Here is an 18,762-nt window from a genome sequence, read left to right on the forward strand (position 1 = left end):
TAATATTTATTAGAAATAACTAAATAAAAGATAGTATCTAGTCTACACAACTGAATTTCTTTTTGCACTTCTCGGTAGGACGTGAGGTCACACGCATTGGCTCCCGTGATTGGCTCGTAACTCGGAAGTGGAAGTAAGGGGGCGGATGCAGGTCCAAAAACAAACCAAGCAGAGACCTTTGCTCAAGGGCTCTGATGCAAACTTGCAGTCCAGCCTCACCTTGTGGTTTGTGACAGTGCGGTTTGACATTGCGCTGCCCGCTGTCTCCTCACGGTCATGGACGAAGTGACAGGAGCTCAGCTCATCGCTGAGTCTCTAAAGGCTCAGGTAGGAATGACGTCGTCTGCAAACATGTAGCACTCCAACAGAAATATTCTCCCTGTTTGTGTCTTTGCTCAGATGTAACTGTTGAGCAATGTGTCAAAGTCCAAGTGCGGTGCGGTCAGGATCACTAAACTTTTCATAAAAGCATTTCCCCCTCTTATTAATAATGCTACTTTTTTACAAAACTTGTTCAATCCAACGTTCAACCAATCTCCCTGCAGAAAGTGGACTACATGTTTGGGATAGTTGGAGTTCCGATTATCGAAGTGGCCATGGCTGCTCAGGCTGCAGGAATCAGATACGTAGGAATGCGCAACGAGCAAGCGGTAACTCGTTGTTTTGTACAACCTTAGTAATCCCTAACAAAAGCATTGCACTGCCATGCTGACATCAAATAATTTCTGTCGCATAACAGGCGTCCTATGCAGCGTCTGCCGTCGGATACATTACTGGGAGGTAAAATCTAATTCTGTACCGAATAAGGTGAACAGCTGGTGCCCAGCACTGTTATTCACATGTTGCTGTTTCCTGTGGTTATCTGAATCCAGACCAGGGGCCTGTCTTGTGGTTTCTGGACCTGGGCTCATCCATGCCCTGGGTGGAATGGCCAATGCCAACATGAACTGCTGGTATGACTCCATAACCACTGCTGTGTACTGTACAACTTACAAGGTGTTTATGAAGTGATGCTGGCTTTGCACAGGCCGGTGGTTGTTATCGGAGGGTCTTCGGATCAAAATCAGGAAACTGCAGGAGCCTTTCAGGAGTTTCCTCAGGTAACACGTGTCTCGATGTGGATTTTTGCCTGACACCGCTTCTCTACGCTGATTCTGTTTCTCCATGTTGCCAGGTGGAAGCATGCCGCCTGTACAGCAAGTTTTCAGCGAGACCCAGCAGTCTAGAAGCCATCCCCTCAGTGATAGAGAAGGTTGTATAACAATGCCCTCACACTGTCTGTTTTGTTCTTTTAATGTATCGAACAGATCTGGATGATGATGATTATTTTCATCACGTCTGTGTAAAGTTTTCTGGTATTTGGTTGGTCACAGGCGGTCCGCACAAGCATCTATGGGCGTCCAGGTGCTTGTTATGTGGATATTGCAGGCGACATGGTTAATGCTAAAGTGGAGAGGAGCAAAGTTAGGTTTGTTGTCATTCTTGGATTTAAAAATAAATAAATAAATTTTTATGCACAGTGTCACTCGTTAAACATCAGGTGTACAGACTCTCAGAGAAGTGTGTCTCTCGCTCAGAGAGGTGTCCTGCTGTCCGCCTCCACCAGTGAGTTTGGCTGACCAGGGTTCAGTCACAGAAGCCATATCTGTCTTAAAAGCAGCCAAGACACCCTTGGTCATCATCGGCAAAGGTAACTGAAACAAAAGAAGCAATTGCCACCTCTTTTCAAATTAACTAAGCCTAACCAACCTGTGTTTTTCCGCCAATAGGAGCAGCCTACGGCAGAGCAGAGACTGTGCTGAGGGAGCTTATTGAAATGAGTGGCCTTCCCTTCCTGCCCACCCCGATGGGAAAAGGGGTTCTTCCTGATGACCATGCCAACTGTGTAGCTGCTGCACGCTCAAGGTAAGCCTCACACTGCACAATCACACCTGGTAGTAACCAGACAAAGTTGTAACAATCTGTAGAGCTTCTCTTTAATAGAGTAGTCCAGCAGAACTCTGTAACTTTAGTGTGTTTTAATCTTCCTGAAGTAGAAGGCATAGACATGCGCAGCAATACCCATGCAGGCTTTGGGGTTTAATCAATGCTCAGTTGATATTAACAGTTGAAACAAGGCTGGATGGATCGATGCCTTTGTGCTGTGTGTGCCAAAATCTGACCCTGCCATCTGAATGTTGCAGCAGAAATCCAGACTCATCAGACCGGGCAACATTTTTACAATTTTGGTGATTGTATTGATGTATTGAGCTGCTGCCGCCAACTGATTGGCTGGTTAGGTATTAATGTGCAGTTGAACTGGTGTACCTAATGAAGTGTTAGGTAAGTGTATAATAATACACTTATAAAAGTACTTGTTTTTTAAAAGCGATGGTCAGATTTTTCGAAAAAGAAAACAGTCTAACATCCAGACAGACGGATGTGTTTTGAGTGCAGCTCCTATTTTGAATGTGTTTTTAGCTAGAAGACAAAATCCACCTTCTATATGCATTACAGGATCGAAAAACATTCTGCCTAAGGGAGAAGTGGCATGAAGTTTTGTCCCCTTCTGTCTGACATCTCAGTGCTTCTACCTCATTTATTCAGCTGATTGGACCACCAGATTTCTATTTCTATATTTTTTAGGCCAAGAATAGTTGACAGTACATGTTTAGATGGCAAACAAACATTTGTGTCATGGTCATCTATCTGGCTCCTAAATTCTGCATCTTCTAACTAGTCAGGATCTAAAATTTTTCGTCTTGTTTAATGAGAATCTATTGTTTGACCTCTTCCGCTGTTTGTTTTTTATGTATTTTTTTCCCTTGTTACCCAGAGCTCTTCTCCAGGCTGATGTCATACTTCTGTTTGGAGCCAGGCTAAATTGGATGCTCCATTTTGGTCTTCCGCCTAGATTTAACCCTAATGTTAAGATCATTCAGGTATGTAAATGACTGAGTTTATGGTTTGAGAAAAATCAGCATTAAAAGATCTGGTTTAAAGCTAGTAGTCTATTTGGTTGTTAATCTTTTGCCTTGTCATGAGAGAGTTAGTTTTGCCAAATCTGGTGCTGCAAAAGCTGTAATGATATAACCCCACTGTGATCTGTTTGCAGGTTGACCTTTGTGCTGAGGAGATGGGCAATAACGTGAGGCCAGCTGTTGCTCTCCTTGGAGATATCAGTGCTGTTGCCACTCAGGTACATTTTCAGCAACTCAGCCCATTGGCTCATCTTTCTCTTTGATGTCTTTCCCATGACGTTAATTTAGGAATCAAAAGCAAACCTGTTTCATCAACATTTGCGCTAATGGTAAGAACCTGTGTAGAACTATGTTTTTCTCTCATAGATAATTCACTATAGCATAAGATCTGGTTGTACTTGTGCAGCTCTTAATGGCTTCTTTAATCATTGGTTTTTAAGCCTGACATGCACGACACTGAGGTCTGAACACTTTTGTTCAGTTTTTTGTTTGTTTTTATATTTTCTTTGCTCCTCTCACTGAATTTTCAGACTGAAATATGCGAAAAAAAATATGTCTGTAAAAAGCAAAATGGATCCCAGTCATGGTAAAAACAATGCGTATTTCATATACAGAGGAGTTTGAATTGCTAATATATGTTAATTGAGGCCTGAGATGTACTTCTTGGGTTTTTTGCAGTTTCTCTGAGCGCTGCATGGTCTGACCTTGGGGTGAATTTGTTAATAAGATTTCCACTTGTGAATAATTTTCCTCACAGTACGATGATGGACTTGAAATTGTTTGCAAATGGCCTTATAATCATTCCCAGATTAATGGACAGCAACATTTGCTAAGATTGGTGTTGTTGTCTTTCCTCCTCGGCATTGTGTTCACACACGACCACTTGCTGATGATCAGTTAATCAAATGCATTTGATTAGCAGCACCTGGCTTCTACGTTCTCTCTCAGTTCCTATGGAAACAGTGAGGACATTCACAAGACTGCTTTTGCATTTTATTACGATTACATTGTGTTAAATGTCATGGGGTTGTTCTTCCTCTGAGGTTGCATCTACCAAATTTTAAGACCAGGTAAGGACCAGATGATTTCTTTGAAACGTCTTGTGCTGTATTTTTAGCTCGACTATATTCTCTATATCAGTGACACGAGTACAGTAACATTCAACTGTAATAGCAGTGTTTTTGTTTTTTTTCTTCAGCTGCTAATGTGTGTCCGTAGAGATGGTTGGAAATACCCCTCTAACGCTGAGTGGTGGAGCACGTTAAAGAGCAAGATTGCTGCTAATGCAAAAATATCAAAGGTGGGTTTCACCAAAGTTCTTCTAATCCTTCCTTAGAATTTGGACCACCAATGGAAAGCTTACATTGTTGTTCTGTGCATGGTTACACTGTATCAGCCTGCCGATGACATTAAATTATATATTTAATCCATTTAGATGTTGTCTCTGTTTTTTGTGTTTCTTGCCAATAGGCACTTGCTCTACAGTCTACAGTGCCCTTGAACTACTACACAGTGTTTCATCACATCTCACAGCTGCTGCCACATGACTGCATCATTGTCAGCGAGGGTGCAAACACAATGGACATCGGACGCACCATGTTAAATAACTACCTACCTCGACACAGGTAAGCCAGTCAAGCGCACTGACTTTTTTGTTGTTGTGTTTTTTTTATGCTAACAAATCAATTTAGACTAAACTGTGAGTTAATGTATATCTATTAGATTGCTGTAAACTAATCTTGATGATGTTCAGACTGGATGCAGGCACCTTTGGAACAATGGGAGTAGGTCTCGGGTTTGCTATCGCAGCAGCTGCTGTGGAGGCGAGCCAGAACACCGGCCGAAGGGTCGTCTGTGTGGAGGGAGACAGTGCCTTTGGGTTTTCTGGTATGGAGGTTGAGACCATGTGCAGGTGAATTGAGTCCAGTGTTTCTATTCAGTATTTGCAGTTTAACCGTCTATTGACTTCACATTCTTCTCTTTGTGTTTTGTAAATCAGGTATAGCCTACCCGTGGTTGTTATTGTGGTCAATAATAACGGCATTTACAGCGGAGTAGATTCTGAAACATGGAAAGCAATGAAACAAATGGGAGAGCTGACCTCTGTGTGAGTGAGATACTTTTGAGAAAATGATCATAAAGTGAATTCACTGATAGTTTTTATTGATGTCTTATGCGATGACGTAGCAAAAGTTGTCTTACATCGTCACACTGTAGGGCCCCTCCCGTGTCCCTTCTACCTGACGCTCGCTATGATGAGGTGATGAAGGCGTTCGGAGGTCGAGGGTTGCTGGTGAGGACGGTGGAGGAGCTGCGCAGTGCCTTACAGCTTAGCCTGAGTGACTGGGAGAGACCAAGTCTCATCAATGTGCTCATTGACCCTTCCTCAGACAGGAAGCAGCAGGTAACTACAACTGTTAGGAGCACATGTTTATAGAGTCTGCATGTTTATAAAGTATGCAACAACATTAACCGCGTCTTGCCTGCCAGACAGACTTGAGGGTGAGCGTCTCCCAGGTGCACCTGGAGTAAAATTCTCTACATGCACAGGCAACTCTAGAAAAATAATGCTCCACCTTGTGGTCACGGTTGTAATAACAACTCCTACCATAGTCAGAGCATCTCTGTGGCTCTATCAAATATCTGGACTTCTGCGCTGTGGAGCGTTTGCCGTACACTGGAGAAACATGGAGGGTCTAAGGCGGTCCGAACATGTTAACACAGTCTGGAATAAAGACTTGACATATATCACTCATATCAGAAATCTCATCTCATAGCATGTTTTACACCCTTGCAGCCCTGTGTCCTTGCAGACTATAAGCGGTACTATATGACAAAAGGCCGCAAATCAGATCACACAATGTTTTTAGTATTTGGTGCACCACAGAAGGCATAAAGAGACTGAGTGACACCGGCAGACACAGCAGTAAAACCAAGCCTGATTTAATTCAGTGTTTCTTTGGTTTCTGCTTTGCATACAATAAACAGCTTCATGTTTACTTGACTCTTCTTCATCCTTTGAGGGCTATGTTACTGACATGCCTCGCTGAGCCGTAATCCTCCTGCTCCAGGTGCACCAGAACTGTTGTATTCCACTCACAATCCCTCCACCTAACACCAACCTGACCTTTCTATTTCAGGGCTCCCATAATTAGAAAGCAAGGCCCTCCGTGTTTATGTTGAACGTATCCACGCAACCTTTTGCAGACACGGTTGAAGGTTGTATTGAGTAATGTATCCACAGCGCTGAGCTCCACTGCTGTGCCAGCAGAAAGACTTGTCCCTGACTTTTAGTGTTGCGCCTTTACCTTTCGACACCCAACTTTAATTCATTCCTGTCAGACTTGAAGCTGACAAGATTTAGTTTTGAAGATTTGAAGAAAACTTTTAGTTAATTTTTATTACCTGGAAAAACCTCTGTTTTACTGCTTAGGTCTCCATTACAGTACAATATTCATCTAGAGCTTATTACACCGTATAGCTCTTTCATTTAAAGACTAATATAAACACTGTGTTGTCTGTTTGCAGGAGTTTCCTTGGCTCACACGTTCCAACCTGTAGATTTCCAGAGCATTTCAGAACAGCAGTGACGGTTTTCTCCTGGAAAATATCAAACTGCTTTTGTTTTTCAAGTTGTTTCCATTAATTCATCTAATATTTTGCTATTACTATACTGTGAATAATATGAAAAATATGACTACAATAAAACATTTCACACAGAGTGCATGCTGTTTCTTTATGTCATTTTTTCCCCTCTTAACCTGGACTGCAACTGTGAGTTGCCCTGTTGCCTACATTAATGAAATGTAATAAAATTAAATGTAAAGGGGAGAAAAGTGTCTGAAAAGACCAAAATCTGGAGAAAAGGAGAAAAATAAATGCATTTGACAAACTTTTTTTTTCTTTTTGCAAATGAACCAGCTAATGTTTACAGTTGAATGTAGAGATTTGTCAGTAATGGGGAAACTTTAGATGAAATCAACAGGATTTTTCTCATTTCCATAAGTTTTGTATCCTTTTCCACAACTTGTCTGAAAAATCCTAAATGCGCAACAAAAAAGCAATGCAAGCTAAAATAATTTGGTAGAAAATTGCATTGCTTTGTATCTCTTAAGTTGCAAGCTTGACATGATTGCTTTTTGTCATTTATATAAAGAAAAAAGCATAATTTATCTTAACCTCCTAAGACCTGAAGTCTTCCCCAGCATGCATTTTTAATTTCTCTTAGATATTTGGGCATATTGGGGCCCGATGAATGTAAAAACAAAGAATTACCAGATTTTATTTTATTTTTTTACCTTATTTTTGTTTTTAAGAAAAATCAGAGCCACATATGAGGATATTCGTTTAAAATTTTGATAGAACAGTAGCAGTATAATGTCCTTGTAAGTGGATATCAAGCCCATGTAGAGCAAAATTGAGTATTTTAGTCTAAATAACCCAAAATGTGATGTCCACATATGTGGACGCCAGGTCCTAGGAGGTTAAAGTGCTGCTGAGAAGTAATGGAGTCTGTTTTTCTAGGTCCTTTGGAAATGCAGACACTTGACATTGTGTAAAAGACTTGCCACAGCAGTATAGTGCGTACTAAATAACTTGATGCACAGTGTACTTCATCACAAAAAAACACATTAATCTAAACATAATTAGACTGTAGACTAATACATCTAAGAAAGTTGTAACATATTGACATCTTCATTCAGAATGCTCTCAGCATGTCTTGCAGAAAAGCACACAGGGAGTCTCACAACTTTCCCTGAAGAGAGACAATAACAAAAGCCCCCCCACTGCAGTAGTAGAGATCTAATATTGGCACCAGGAGCAGCTGGCAGGCTGTCTCCTGTAATTTTAGTGCACACTGATGCAGAGGAAAGATTTAATGGGTATTGGTCAGCGTACCCTCTTCTGAGGGCGTAAAGGAGACACAGCAGAGTGAACGCAGAGGGAGGGGGGCAGAGAGAGAGGACAGTGAGAAGAGAGGGAGTGGAAAAAGACAGCGTGAGAGCTGCTGTGGATCAGAAATAAAGTCGGGCAACTATCCGGAGCAGCATGACTCTTCTAACACTTGGACTGTATCTGCCATTGTGGTTTTGTTATGGCCTGGCTCAGCCTTCTTTTCTGGACAACTTTGATTCATTCCCAGCAGGTAAGAGCGTTTTAATCCTGAGCTTGAATACTGTATACTGTACTGTACAGTACTGTGCGTGCACTGGAGCTGGTGGATTTGAGCTGCAAAAGCACGGATTCTGAAAGTCTCAATTTGAGATTCACGTGGCACTCATGATAATACCCTTGTTTTTATTTTCTTGTTGTCCATGAGGCAGGTTGGAAAGGCCTCTATAAATAGCGAGAACAGCTCCGGCTCTTCAGTGAGAGACACATGGGCTTCGTATCCGTCCAGTGCTAGGAATTCTGCTGGATGGGTGTCATGATTTGATAGTTTGCACCTGTTTCTCTGTTGCTTGTGCTGCTCCAGCATGCTGTAATTGCTTCAGTTTGTCTAATTTTTGATCTGTCCCACCTTAATTTGTCGTAAATGAAGTTTTTCTCATCTCACATTCATTAGCGCGGGTGCAGAAGTTAAAACAACACACACAAAAAACTTCCTGGCTTCATATACCTTTGATACCCTGTTTAATTTGTGACTGCATGCCCACCTTGCGCAGCTCTCAGATCACCGGATCAGCAGAAGAGGTTCAACCCATGCTGTTTAGTGAGTCCGCCTCCACCACCGCTGTTTCCTCCACCCCCTTCACTTTGGCGCCTCTACCCTCATGTGAGTCAAAGTCATGTGACTTTCTATTGTGAATCTCTAACTGTTGACATGTCCTTGATTTATATCCAAAAACACCACATTTCTTACAGCCTTTTGACCCCTGGTCAAGAGTCTCTCGAATTTAATGTCAACAACTGAATGAATATCATCAAACCTGCTCTTGCAAATGTTGTCAAGACCGAAGAAGTCATCGAATTGCATCTTTATTTATATTTTACAGAGTGATGGAAATTCCCGTGGTGGTCGCGAGTCTGATGTGGACAATAACAATAAAGTTTCTTCTTGCCCAGCAGGCCCTCCGGGGCCTCCTGGCCCCCCAGGACCTCAGGTGGGAAACCAGGCTATTCCTAAAACATCATGGCTATCCTTTTGTATCTGGAACCGTGCCACTGTTATTGGACTCTTCCAATAAATCTCTCATAATGTAACAGGATTCATCACCACTATAACTAAAGCGTCAGTCTCTGTTTCATGTTGGAGTCTACGTAGTTTTAAGGTGTTAAAAATTAGTACCCCAACTACATATTAACCGCATGTCTTCTCCAACTTGATAGTTCCTGTATAGCAGGAGATGGGGATTTCTCTGGCCCATGCAACACAGCAACCCATTAACGCTCCACTTTTAGCTGAGACACAAATAGCCTTTTTCCACCGGCTGCCAGTGTCCCACACATCATTCTCAGAAACTGTCTGAAGAGCTGTCTGCTTGGAAACGAGTACTGGGTCGCGTAAATTCCAGGGCTCACCAAAACATGCTTGTGTCCAGGTGTTTGTGTTCTCTAGTGATTGAAAGATGCAAAGACCTTTCGGTTCAAAAGGCCCTCATAACCCAACCTGCTCCACTGTTCTCCACTGTGTTCCAGCATTTCATAAGTGAAAGCAGATTTACCAACTGATTGTTAAAGCTTTTGCTGCGGTTGCTCATCAGAGGTCCAACCGCAGCAGCATTTCTCTTTATCAAAGGAGGCCCACAAGGCAGCTTTTAAATCAATAGTGGCCACTCAGCCTTTAGCTAATTGAAACTGCGGCTTCCAGAAACAGAACAGATCTGTGGTGGGATGCTGTGGACAATAAAATGAATTTAGATGGCTATCTCTGTGATTTAGGAGCATATAGCACAAATCTAATGTTTTCTTTTTATGTTCATTAGGGTCCCCCTGGATTACCTGGGATAGCAGGGCCTAAAGGAGAAAAGGTAAGGAGTGTACTTATCGAAATTAGATAAAACTAGACTGTCTGCTTATTATTCTAATAAGCTAAAGTGCAACTGACCTTTTGCACACAAATGCTTTCTGGAAGTGCATTAAATGACTGCCGTCCTTGTCCCCTCCTCCACATCCTGTTGTCAGGGAGAAATAGGAAGACCTGGTCAAAAGGTGAGAGTCTCCATTAATCACTCCATGTTCTTTGCTAAGTGGATTTACTCAAAAAATGAGATACAATGCCTCCGCCTGCTCGCTCGCTGTAAGTCACAGTGCTGCCAGTGCCTGCTTGTGTACATCCCGAAATTGTGAGGATATACAACCTTGACAGGAGGCAGAACAGACACACTGACAGGAGGCAAATGGGTGCAGGGCTGCTGAGACAGGCTGTTTTTGTGGCTGAGGGACTTTACATGCTCTCAGTCTGTTTCTCTCACCGAAGCGGAGCATATTGCTTCCCTATCAACATTCCGCATCAGGCTAGCCTGTCAGACCGTCCTCCTTCTCCTAACGTAAAGCTTTATTGAAAGCTCGGGACACACTATGTGATGAGCACAGGTAGAAGAGTAGCGTCCTCCTAAATGAATCAAAGCTGTCCAATGGGGGAGCTTCACTTTGCAAGCGGCCTGACTGAGCAGCTTTGCAGCACCGCAGAGCAATTTAGCTTAGTGTTTCAGCCAGGTTATTAATCATTTTATTTCCCACAAGCACAGACTCCTGTTCTATATACAGCCCATCATTTAATTAAAGAGAGCAAAGTGACAGGGCTCGTTAAAGCCATTCTCCCCCTACATGTGCAGCAGCGTCTGAAAAATGCTGTAGTGAGCTGGCCGTCAGCTAATGCAGCAAATAATTCATTCAGACATCTATATATATATATATATATATATATATATATATATATATATATATATATATATATGTTCAAACAGGCATAAAAGGCTCTGATTTCATTAACTTAAAAAACAGTTATGTCTCCTGTCAGGGTCGGACAGGCCCTCCTGGACTTCCTGGGAAAAGAGGACCAACAGGGTGGTCAGGACCAAGTGGGGCCAAAGTGAGTAAGTCATAATGTAGATCTTATAAAATATGTCAATATATGAGACCAATAAGAACCAGAATGGTTTATTACACAAGTCTGATTTGCAGTCAAATAAAATAAAACCCTGGATTACCAGTTATGTAACATGCAAACAGCCTTTCCTTTGGTGAACGCTTTACTGTAAACGTAATAAAAGAACCTTTAACGTTCAATGTCCGCATATGACATTTCTTATTTTAAAGACAAAAGCTCATTCAGGTCATTCATGTTTACCTTTGTGTCAGGGGGAGAAAGGTGACCCGGGGCTGATGGGTTTGCCTGGATCCAGAGGACCAATTGGGCCGAGGGTAAAATTTTACATATGCTGTTTAGTGATCTTTAGTGAGTTTTGTTTCATCGTGTTTCATGCTTGTTATAAATCTTTAATCCTAGGGCTTACCTGGGTATAAAGGGGAAAAGGTAAGTGGCACCATTCAGCTGTAAATACCGTAGGATTTATTGATTAACTACTTTGACAGTAAACTAAATGAATGTAATCTGCTCTGTCAGGGTTCCCGAGGTGACCGTGGCGAGAATGGGATGAAAGGAGACAAGGTGGGGAGAGCGTATCAGGACAATTGTACATACACTTTGTAAGAATTCTGAATTCATGTTACGTACTCTTCCTCACTCGCAGGGTGCAATGGGTTTCCCAGGAATGCTTGGACAAAAAGTGAGTAATCCTCATTCACGCCAGTAAGGGTTCTGCCTTACAGTGTTAACCAGCTAACCAATTAAATTCATGTATTTGAATTCAGAATTTTTCTGATATAGATTTTTTTTTTTTTTCTGTTATTGAGGGTGAAATGGGTCCAAAAGGAGAACCTGGAACCTCAGGAAACAGAGGACCCACTGGCCGACCGGGGAAGAGAGGCAAGCAGGTGAGGAGTTTGTGGGCATGCGGTTGCACTGTTTTACAGTAGTGATAGCAAGACAGTTGTACTTTTTGACATGTGGTGTAAGGAAATGACCCTGCACTGTTTTGAATTTAAGGGACTGAAAGGAGACACAGGAAGCGTTGGTCCTATAGGGCCAGCAGGCCCACAGGGATCTCCAGGCCACCCCGGCCCTCCTGGTCCACCTGCAACAGGTGAAATCCCAAAGTAGATTTAAAACTCTTGAAAACTGTGGTCATAATTAAGTGTTTGCTGGAGAGATTTAGTTTGTGGATGGTCGTGTGGTTTTTTTTCCGTTGTGAGCGCGTGAAAACTTGTGCTGAAAGTGAGAAGGGAAAGCTCGCAGCCCGGTGAGTAAAGGAAGCCCACTTTGAAACTGTGTACAAGGTAACACCAGTAGTCTTATTTAGCACCGGAGAAATCGAATCCCCCCGAGCTGAAACAGGATTCTCTCAGCATGACATCATGTGGCTAAAATGGATTGACAGATGGCAAGCCTACAGTTTTACAAATATTATGTCAGCACATCATCAAGATGACATTTGTTATCTTGATCAAGTTCCTGTATGAATTATCCTGATTGTGTTTGCTTCTTGATTGATAAATCAAAGACGCTAGACTGACATGTGGTATTTATATCAGCTTGTGTAGGCTGTACACAACTCATTAATGCTGCTATATTCTGTCACTTTGGACTAAATATAGACCCACTGTTTGTTTATCCTTCCTTTTTTTCTCCCCCTCTTCCTGTATATGCAGGAGTCTACATGGTTGGAGCAAAGGGTGCGCGCGGTCCACCAGGGCCTCCTGGAAAGTGTAGCTGCAGCTCTTTGAGTAGTCCTCCATTTGAAAATTATGCCTCTACAGGAAATTATCTCAAAGTGCCAGCGGTGAGAGATGAATGGTTTGCAGTCAAATATAGAATCATCTGTGAAATCAGTGAAAAATCCACCAAATTAAAATGTAAAGAGTTTCAAAGGGTAATACAGTTGTGGTCAGAAGTTTACATCAGCTCATCATAGGCATCGATGCCATGGTAATTGTAGCTTTTTAATAACTGACCTTTTGCAAACGAATGCTTTCTGGAAGTGCATTAAATGACGGCAGTGCCGTCCTCTTTTTCCAGGGTGGAGTGATTGTACAACATAGACCTTTAATGGCTTTAGGAAGGCTGTTTCAGCTCTTGATTTGAGCTAAAAAAAAAAAAAATTCATCCACTTTGTGCAATTTACCGGTACCACTGGCAGTAAAACAGCCCTGCAGAATGATGCTACCACCACCATGCTTGACAGCCTGTACAGTATTTTTAGTTTTGAAAGCCTCACCTTTACTCCTCCAAACATATGTCTTGGTATTCTTGCCAAATAGCTCAATCTTTATCTGATCTGACCATAAAACGTTTTTGCAGATGACATTTGGTTTTTCTTGGACAAAGCAGTGACACATCCAAATAAGTTGTTTGAACTGATAATCTTAAAATCTGCAGTGGTTTAAAAATGGCTTCAAGAGACCTTCCTGACTTGTATAAATCTAAAAGTCTCCTTCTAAGACCTTCACAGAATTCCTTGGATTTTCCTATTGTTCCAAGTATTGGTCAATCCAATGATTGCTATAAAACAAAGACAGCGAAGAGAAACTCCTTTTTGAGGTCAATCATGATAACTAACGAGAAATTAGGGATCAAGTTAGAAGTATATATTTGACCTTTATTTATACTTTTGGCTGTGAGTGGATTAGAGAAAATACAAAATACAAAAAAATTTAAAAAAAAGATTTTGTACAATCATTCCAATCCGGAAAAAGAACACTTCAAAGATATCATTAAAAGCATCATGCCTGTGATAAATCTATTAAACTTTAGACCACAACTGGAAATAAATAAGCTTGAAAGACAAAAGGAAGGTTAAAGTACACTTACAGGAGAGATAGATAATGCTTGCAGACAAATGTTACCAGCTGGGATGACAAATGATGGTCTTCAATGTTATTTCATAAAGTGCTAAAATGCACTGAACCCTATTATTTTGCCTTTTATTTAGATATTTGTGGTGAGCAATGAGGAGGAACTGGAGCGCCTCCGCACAGATAACGCTCTTGCATTCCGTAAAGACCAGAGATCTCTCTATTTCAAAGACATTGATGGCTGGCTGCCAATCCAGGTATAAATGCATGTAGCAACAATGCAATGTGTCCTTAAAAAAACAATAGATATTGACTTTCAAACAGCCTTTTCCTTTTATGTTCACATTTTTTTAAATTCTGCAAAAGACCTTTCCATTCCAGATCACGCCCTACCAGTCCATGGAAAATGCCCCCGATGATGAAGGTTACTGTGGGGACGGCATAGTGCAGATCTCCACCGGGGAGGAGTGTGATGACAAAAACAGAGTTGTCACTGATGGCTGCGTCAGTAAGTCATGCATCTATGTTACCGGTCCTTTTATAGTTCATTAGCTGTACTTTGCTGTGCACATATAACATGACCCCCCTGTGCCCCTGTTGTCTCATGTTACCATAGAGTGTAAACATGCCTACTGTGGAGATGGATACCGCTATGAAGGGGCTGAGGAGTGTGATGGAAAAGACTTTGGATACCAGACATGTAATTCATATCTTCCAGGGTAAGCATACAGCATTTGGGTACACAACCTTGTACTGCATGAAAAGATGTAGGTGTGAACTTGACCTGAAAACGTTTTTCTTATGATTTGTAGGTCATATGGTCACCTCAAGTGCACAAGATACTGTACTATTGACTCAACAAACTGCAAGTACTTTACTTGAGGAGTTGTCTGGACAGTGCTGTGGCTCCTCTGTGTATTATTTGCTTGGGACTTAACATGTAAAAAAGGAAAAGAAAAAAAAAAAGACAACAATGCTCCAAGCAAAAACACGGAGGCTGCCGGTGATTCTGTTATGAAAGAAAGAACAAAACCTAGAAATATACAAACATACATAAAACTCATCTGTATTGCTGCTGAGATGCCACATATCTCCCCGGAGGTTATAGCTTGAGTCTTTGAAGGTGAAAATCCGCACACTGGAAATGCAAAGGAAGACTGCACGCTGTCTTAACGAGAAGGATTTGGACTGGCTTCCTCAACATGCCCGACTGGACCCGAACCAGCCTTTCAACGCAACAGTTGAGAGCCTCAATCGCGTACCAGTGGACGATGTTGCAGAGAAGCAGTAGCTGGAACAGAGGCATATTAATCTTGACCCAGTTACTGTTGAGAATAACAAGCAGTAGGACATCCAGAGCGATGGCCCGAGGTATTCTACTGCAGTGTGAATGACAGTGCACAGCATTTGCATGTATCTGGGATTACTAAAACCACGACAGCAGCTGTCACTATCAAAGCATGTAACCTATCAGTTTACTTATTACTGTCAAAACAACTTTCGTACTGTGTCCTCTCACTACCACGTCGAGATACAAAGGTAGGGATGGAGATAGAGGTGGTTATAGTGCACTACATACTGTATATATAGCGAGTTATGCACTTGTAATCTTTGAGTGAGACTGTTACTCCAGGAGGCTTGAAGCCTAGAAGTTGACCCAGCTTTGTTAGCTTGTGGTGGTACTGTACTGACAGGGACATTTAGTCTGGACAAGGTTTCAATAAATCCCCAAATCTTCTCAGGAACTAGCTAACAGGTAATGTAGCTCAACAAACAAAGCACCTTTTACAGGTATCCTCTACTGCTCTTTATAAATTACGCGGCAGTGACTGTACACTGAGGCAACTCAAGCAAAAGCTTTAACGCATCAACAATGCGCAGTACTGCAGGATTCAGTTTCCCCTCCTGTGCTGCAGTGAGAAATGAAATATACTGTACACGAAGGCTTGAAACTGTTATGTCCTTAATTTTCTCGGTGCACGGGAAGGGCTGGACTAGTCTGTAGCTGCTAAAGGGGGGAGGGAGAGGAACTCAAATCGCAGTCTGTTTTCTGATCATTACTGTACATACTCTGATACCTCTTTATCCAGTCTTTCTGTCTTACAGTATATACAGCAACAGTAAACTTAACAGTGTAGGTGTAGTCCGCTGTGTGTTGGGCACAAATGCTGAAAATGACTGTGCTGATATAAGCTGACATTTTCCATAAGCTACTCTTTGAGTCGCGGTGCCAAGGGAGACCTTTTCTCAGACATACCTAGATGTAGTCAGGTCTATAAAGCCTACAAAAGCAATCAAAAGATGAAGACTGTTAATATATTGTGTCCGCATGCTTGTGAAACTCTGCTAATGCTTCACCTTTGTCAAATACCGTTTTGTAAATCATCATTGCATTCATCAGCATAGCAGGTGTCTTAAGAACTGTCAGTCTTGCTCTGTTCAGAGAGAAGCAAAGCACTGTATGAATGACAAACCTTAAAGTTATGAACTGTGCCATGCACAAAGCTCGAGTACCGTTCTGGAAACTATGTTGAGTGTCGTGTCTGTGGCCTGTGCTGCTGTGTTCTATCTTAGACTGCCTATGTACAGCAATGCTGAAACGTGCATGTGGTGACGTGCTGTAAGGCTTTATGAAGCGTAGCAAGCATTGTGACTGGGGTAGTTCATTTTGTTTTAATACTCTGATATGATTTTTACAGTAGTTGTGAACTATTTAAAAAATGATCAAATAAAAGTGATATTTAAGTCACTCTCTTTATTTAAACTTAAACTTTGGTTAGCGGTTTGTCATGTCTGCTGTTATTGGAAAAAGCACACACACAAAAAACCCAAACCTAACTGGCATTGATGGAGAAGCTATTGATGTTCTCTTAGGATACAACACTCAGACAAAAAAGTAAGGGGGACATCAAAGTATCGCAGCAGTCAGCCGTTTGCTGAGTGCTGCGTTAGTCTAAATGCAAAGCAGACCACACAGTGAACTCTTGCTGTTTCTCAGACGTGGCAATGGGTTTTTCGGCTTTTTATTCCATCTTAATGAAGCCTTTCAGAGCTGAATCTGTGCCTGGAGATGAGGCACAGTGATACAGGTTGGGGACAGACCAGCCGGCCACTGTTGCAACCAAGATGTTTGAAGCAGGATGAGACCATATAACTGTATTAGCATGCTGTATTCCTCTTCTAAATCACATCAGGGCAATTTGTCTACCGAGATGCCAGAGTAAAACCTTACCTTGGTGTATTTATGCCATCATGTGCAGTGCCCTGACCGGGGCAATCACATTTGTCAAACAAATGTCCCAGTGTGGCACTAAATGTCACTGAAATTCAAGGGCTGACCTGATTTTACTGGCTCTGTAATGAAAAGATGAGCTGTGGTCACAGAAGAATCCCTCAAGTGAAGTTTACCATTTGTGAAGTAAGGTCAAATTAACTTATGAGCTGTATCCCATGCATTTTATTAACTTATTCATGTAGTGTAACTTATAGCAAGCTTGGTCTATGTTCAGCTCACATAGGTATTAAAATGATACCTATGGAAAAATGACACTCTTTTTTCCACTACAAGGTTATTTTAGTGTAGATTGACTGGTGTAGCATTACAGCTGTGGTACATGGGGCGATGCAAAGGAAACCACAGGACAGGAAGCTGGCAGAGACCCAACTGCTTCACCTAAGCCAAGTGAAAATCCCTGACCTATAGACAAGAACTGCTGGTATCCTGGGTGCAGTGGTGCTAATTAATGCACATGCAAAATAATCACTTGAAACAGAAAATGATATACAGAAGTATTATTTAAGATTGGTACCACAGTTGTTAAGACAAACTATTTACCATCTATTTCTTATTTGCACTCAACAGTCACTGTGTTAGGCACATATTGAAAACACTGGGTTGGAATTTATTTTGCCTTCAAAAATTTGACCAAAATCTTTTGGTCAAAATTGATAATAGCGTCAGTCAGTTGCTGCAGATTTACAAGCTGTACATCAGTGATGAGAATCTCCTTTTATGCCAAACACCCCAAAAGATTTTTTTTAATTTAGCCTTTGAGACCGAGTGTCTCACTTCCGAGAGACCTGCTCCAGACAAACATATTAAAATTACAACAATAAAAAAAAGCAATAAAATAGCTAAATATGTATAACGTACACAGTCATATTAAAACATGAACAAGTTCCCAGAGATGATTTCATAAAAACATTTGTATGTCTTTTAAAGTCTGCAAGTGAAATCAACTGAGAGAGCTTCTGCAATGTACTGCATGAAGACAGGGCAGAAAAGGACAATGCCTTCTTCCCAAGCTCTGTACGAACTGATGTTGCTGAAGATGCTCTACTGTGTTGAGATCTGGTGACTGTGAAGGCCGTTTGAGTACAGTGTACTCACTGTTATGTTCAAGAAACCAGTTTGAGTTCATTTAAGCTTTGTAGCATGGGACATTATTCTGCTGGAAGTAGCCATCGGATGTTAGGTACACTGTGGTTATAAAGGGACATGGTCAGAAACAATGCTAACATGCCCAAAGCGTACCGACATCATTACACCACCACCACCTGCCATGACCATTGGAAGGGAGAATAGATGCATGCTTTCATGCAAAATAAACATTCAAGGGACGCTACCATGTGAATTTCACAAAAGAAGTGGCATTCATCAGACCAAGCAACATTTTTCCAATCTTCTATTGTCTTTGCCTTTTTCAGATCATTCCCTGTAAACCCCAGAAATGGTCATGCAAAATAGGAAATTCATTGGAAGTCATAGTAGTTCAGCAGTTTCTGATCTGGTACAAACAGCCATGCCGCGCTCAAAGTCACTTAAATCAAGTCACTTCAGCAGGTCATCTGCACTAACAGGTGCACCTAATAAACGGACAGTGAGTGTATAGTTGGCACAGTAAGTAAAGAGCCTTTACCTCTAGGCACATAAACCATATGGTAG

The 18,762-nt window shown here is 41.6% G+C and overlaps 2 protein-coding genes across 5 annotated transcripts; both read left to right on the plus strand.

Moving 5' to 3' along the window:
• The first annotated feature begins 127 nt into the window (after nucleotides 1–127).
• hacl1 (2-hydroxyacyl-CoA lyase 1) lies at nucleotides 128–6,684 on the plus strand. Its single transcript, XM_040031105.1, has 17 exons — nucleotides 128–327; nucleotides 546–650; nucleotides 740–780; nucleotides 873–953; nucleotides 1,028–1,100; nucleotides 1,175–1,252; nucleotides 1,374–1,468; nucleotides 1,578–1,690; nucleotides 1,770–1,905; nucleotides 2,816–2,921; nucleotides 3,095–3,178; nucleotides 4,159–4,260; nucleotides 4,431–4,585; nucleotides 4,714–4,872; nucleotides 4,960–5,067; nucleotides 5,178–5,364; nucleotides 6,489–6,684. The coding sequence occupies exons 1-17, from the start codon at nucleotides 277–279 to the stop codon at nucleotides 6,519–6,521; spliced, it is 1,707 nt and encodes a 568-aa protein (XP_039887039.1). The 5' UTR covers nucleotides 128–276; the 3' UTR covers nucleotides 6,522–6,684.
• Nucleotides 6,685–7,804: 1,120 nt separating this feature from the next.
• On the plus strand, nucleotides 7,805–16,581 carry colq (collagen-like tail subunit (single strand of homotrimer) of asymmetric acetylcholinesterase). Of its 4 annotated transcripts, none has more exons than XM_040031124.1 (17): nucleotides 7,805–8,106; nucleotides 8,627–8,736; nucleotides 8,957–9,064; nucleotides 9,887–9,931; nucleotides 10,086–10,112; nucleotides 10,924–10,995; nucleotides 11,265–11,327; nucleotides 11,413–11,439; nucleotides 11,530–11,574; nucleotides 11,657–11,692; nucleotides 11,820–11,900; nucleotides 12,013–12,109; nucleotides 12,675–12,805; nucleotides 13,955–14,074; nucleotides 14,199–14,325; nucleotides 14,434–14,536; nucleotides 14,630–16,581. In XM_040031124.1, exons 1-17 carry the CDS (start codon nucleotides 8,010–8,012, stop codon nucleotides 14,697–14,699), a joined length of 1,359 nt encoding a protein of 452 aa, XP_039887058.1. In that variant the 5' UTR covers nucleotides 7,805–8,009; the 3' UTR covers nucleotides 14,700–16,581. The 4 variants fall into 4 exon arrangements, with proteins under 4 accessions (XP_039887058.1, XP_039887060.1, XP_039887057.1 ...); XM_040031123.1 differs by having other exon boundaries at nucleotides 7,808–8,106; nucleotides 14,184–14,325; XM_040031126.1 differs by lacking the exon at nucleotides 10,086–10,112.
• Nucleotides 16,582–18,762: the final 2,181 nt, after the last annotated feature.

Source organism: Simochromis diagramma, unplaced genomic scaffold (genome assembly GCF_900408965.1).
Source record: "Simochromis diagramma unplaced genomic scaffold, fSimDia1.1 OVJJ01000361.1, whole genome shotgun sequence".
NCBI classification, from domain to species: Eukaryota; Metazoa; Chordata; class Actinopteri; order Cichliformes; family Cichlidae; genus Simochromis; species Simochromis diagramma.

What these genes read in the sequence shown, in the direction of transcription:
- hacl1 (XM_040031105.1), top strand. Translation starts at nt 277, where the DNA reads ATGGACGAAGTGACAGGAGCTCAGCTCATCGCTGAGTCTCTAAAGGCT. An exon ending in TCAGTGCTGTTGCCACTCAG is followed by an intron (nt 3,179 to 4,158) that starts GTACATTTTCAG and finishes TTTTTTCTTCAG; the next exon opens with CTGCTAATGTGTGTCCGTAG. An exon ending in ATGGGAGAGCTGACCTCTGT is followed by an intron (nt 5,068 to 5,177) that starts GTGAGTGAGATA and finishes GTCACACTGTAG; the next exon opens with GGCCCCTCCCGTGTCCCTTC.
- colq (XM_040031123.1), top strand. Translation starts at nt 8,010, where the DNA reads ATGACTCTTCTAACACTTGGACTGTATCTGCCATTGTGGTTTTGTTAT. An exon ending in CAGGAATGCTTGGACAAAAA is followed by an intron (nt 11,693 to 11,819) that starts GTGAGTAATCCT and finishes TCTGTTATTGAG; the next exon opens with GGTGAAATGGGTCCAAAAGG. An exon ending in TCCTGGTCCACCTGCAACAG is followed by an intron (nt 12,110 to 12,674) that starts GTGAAATCCCAA and finishes CTGTATATGCAG; the next exon opens with GAGTCTACATGGTTGGAGCA.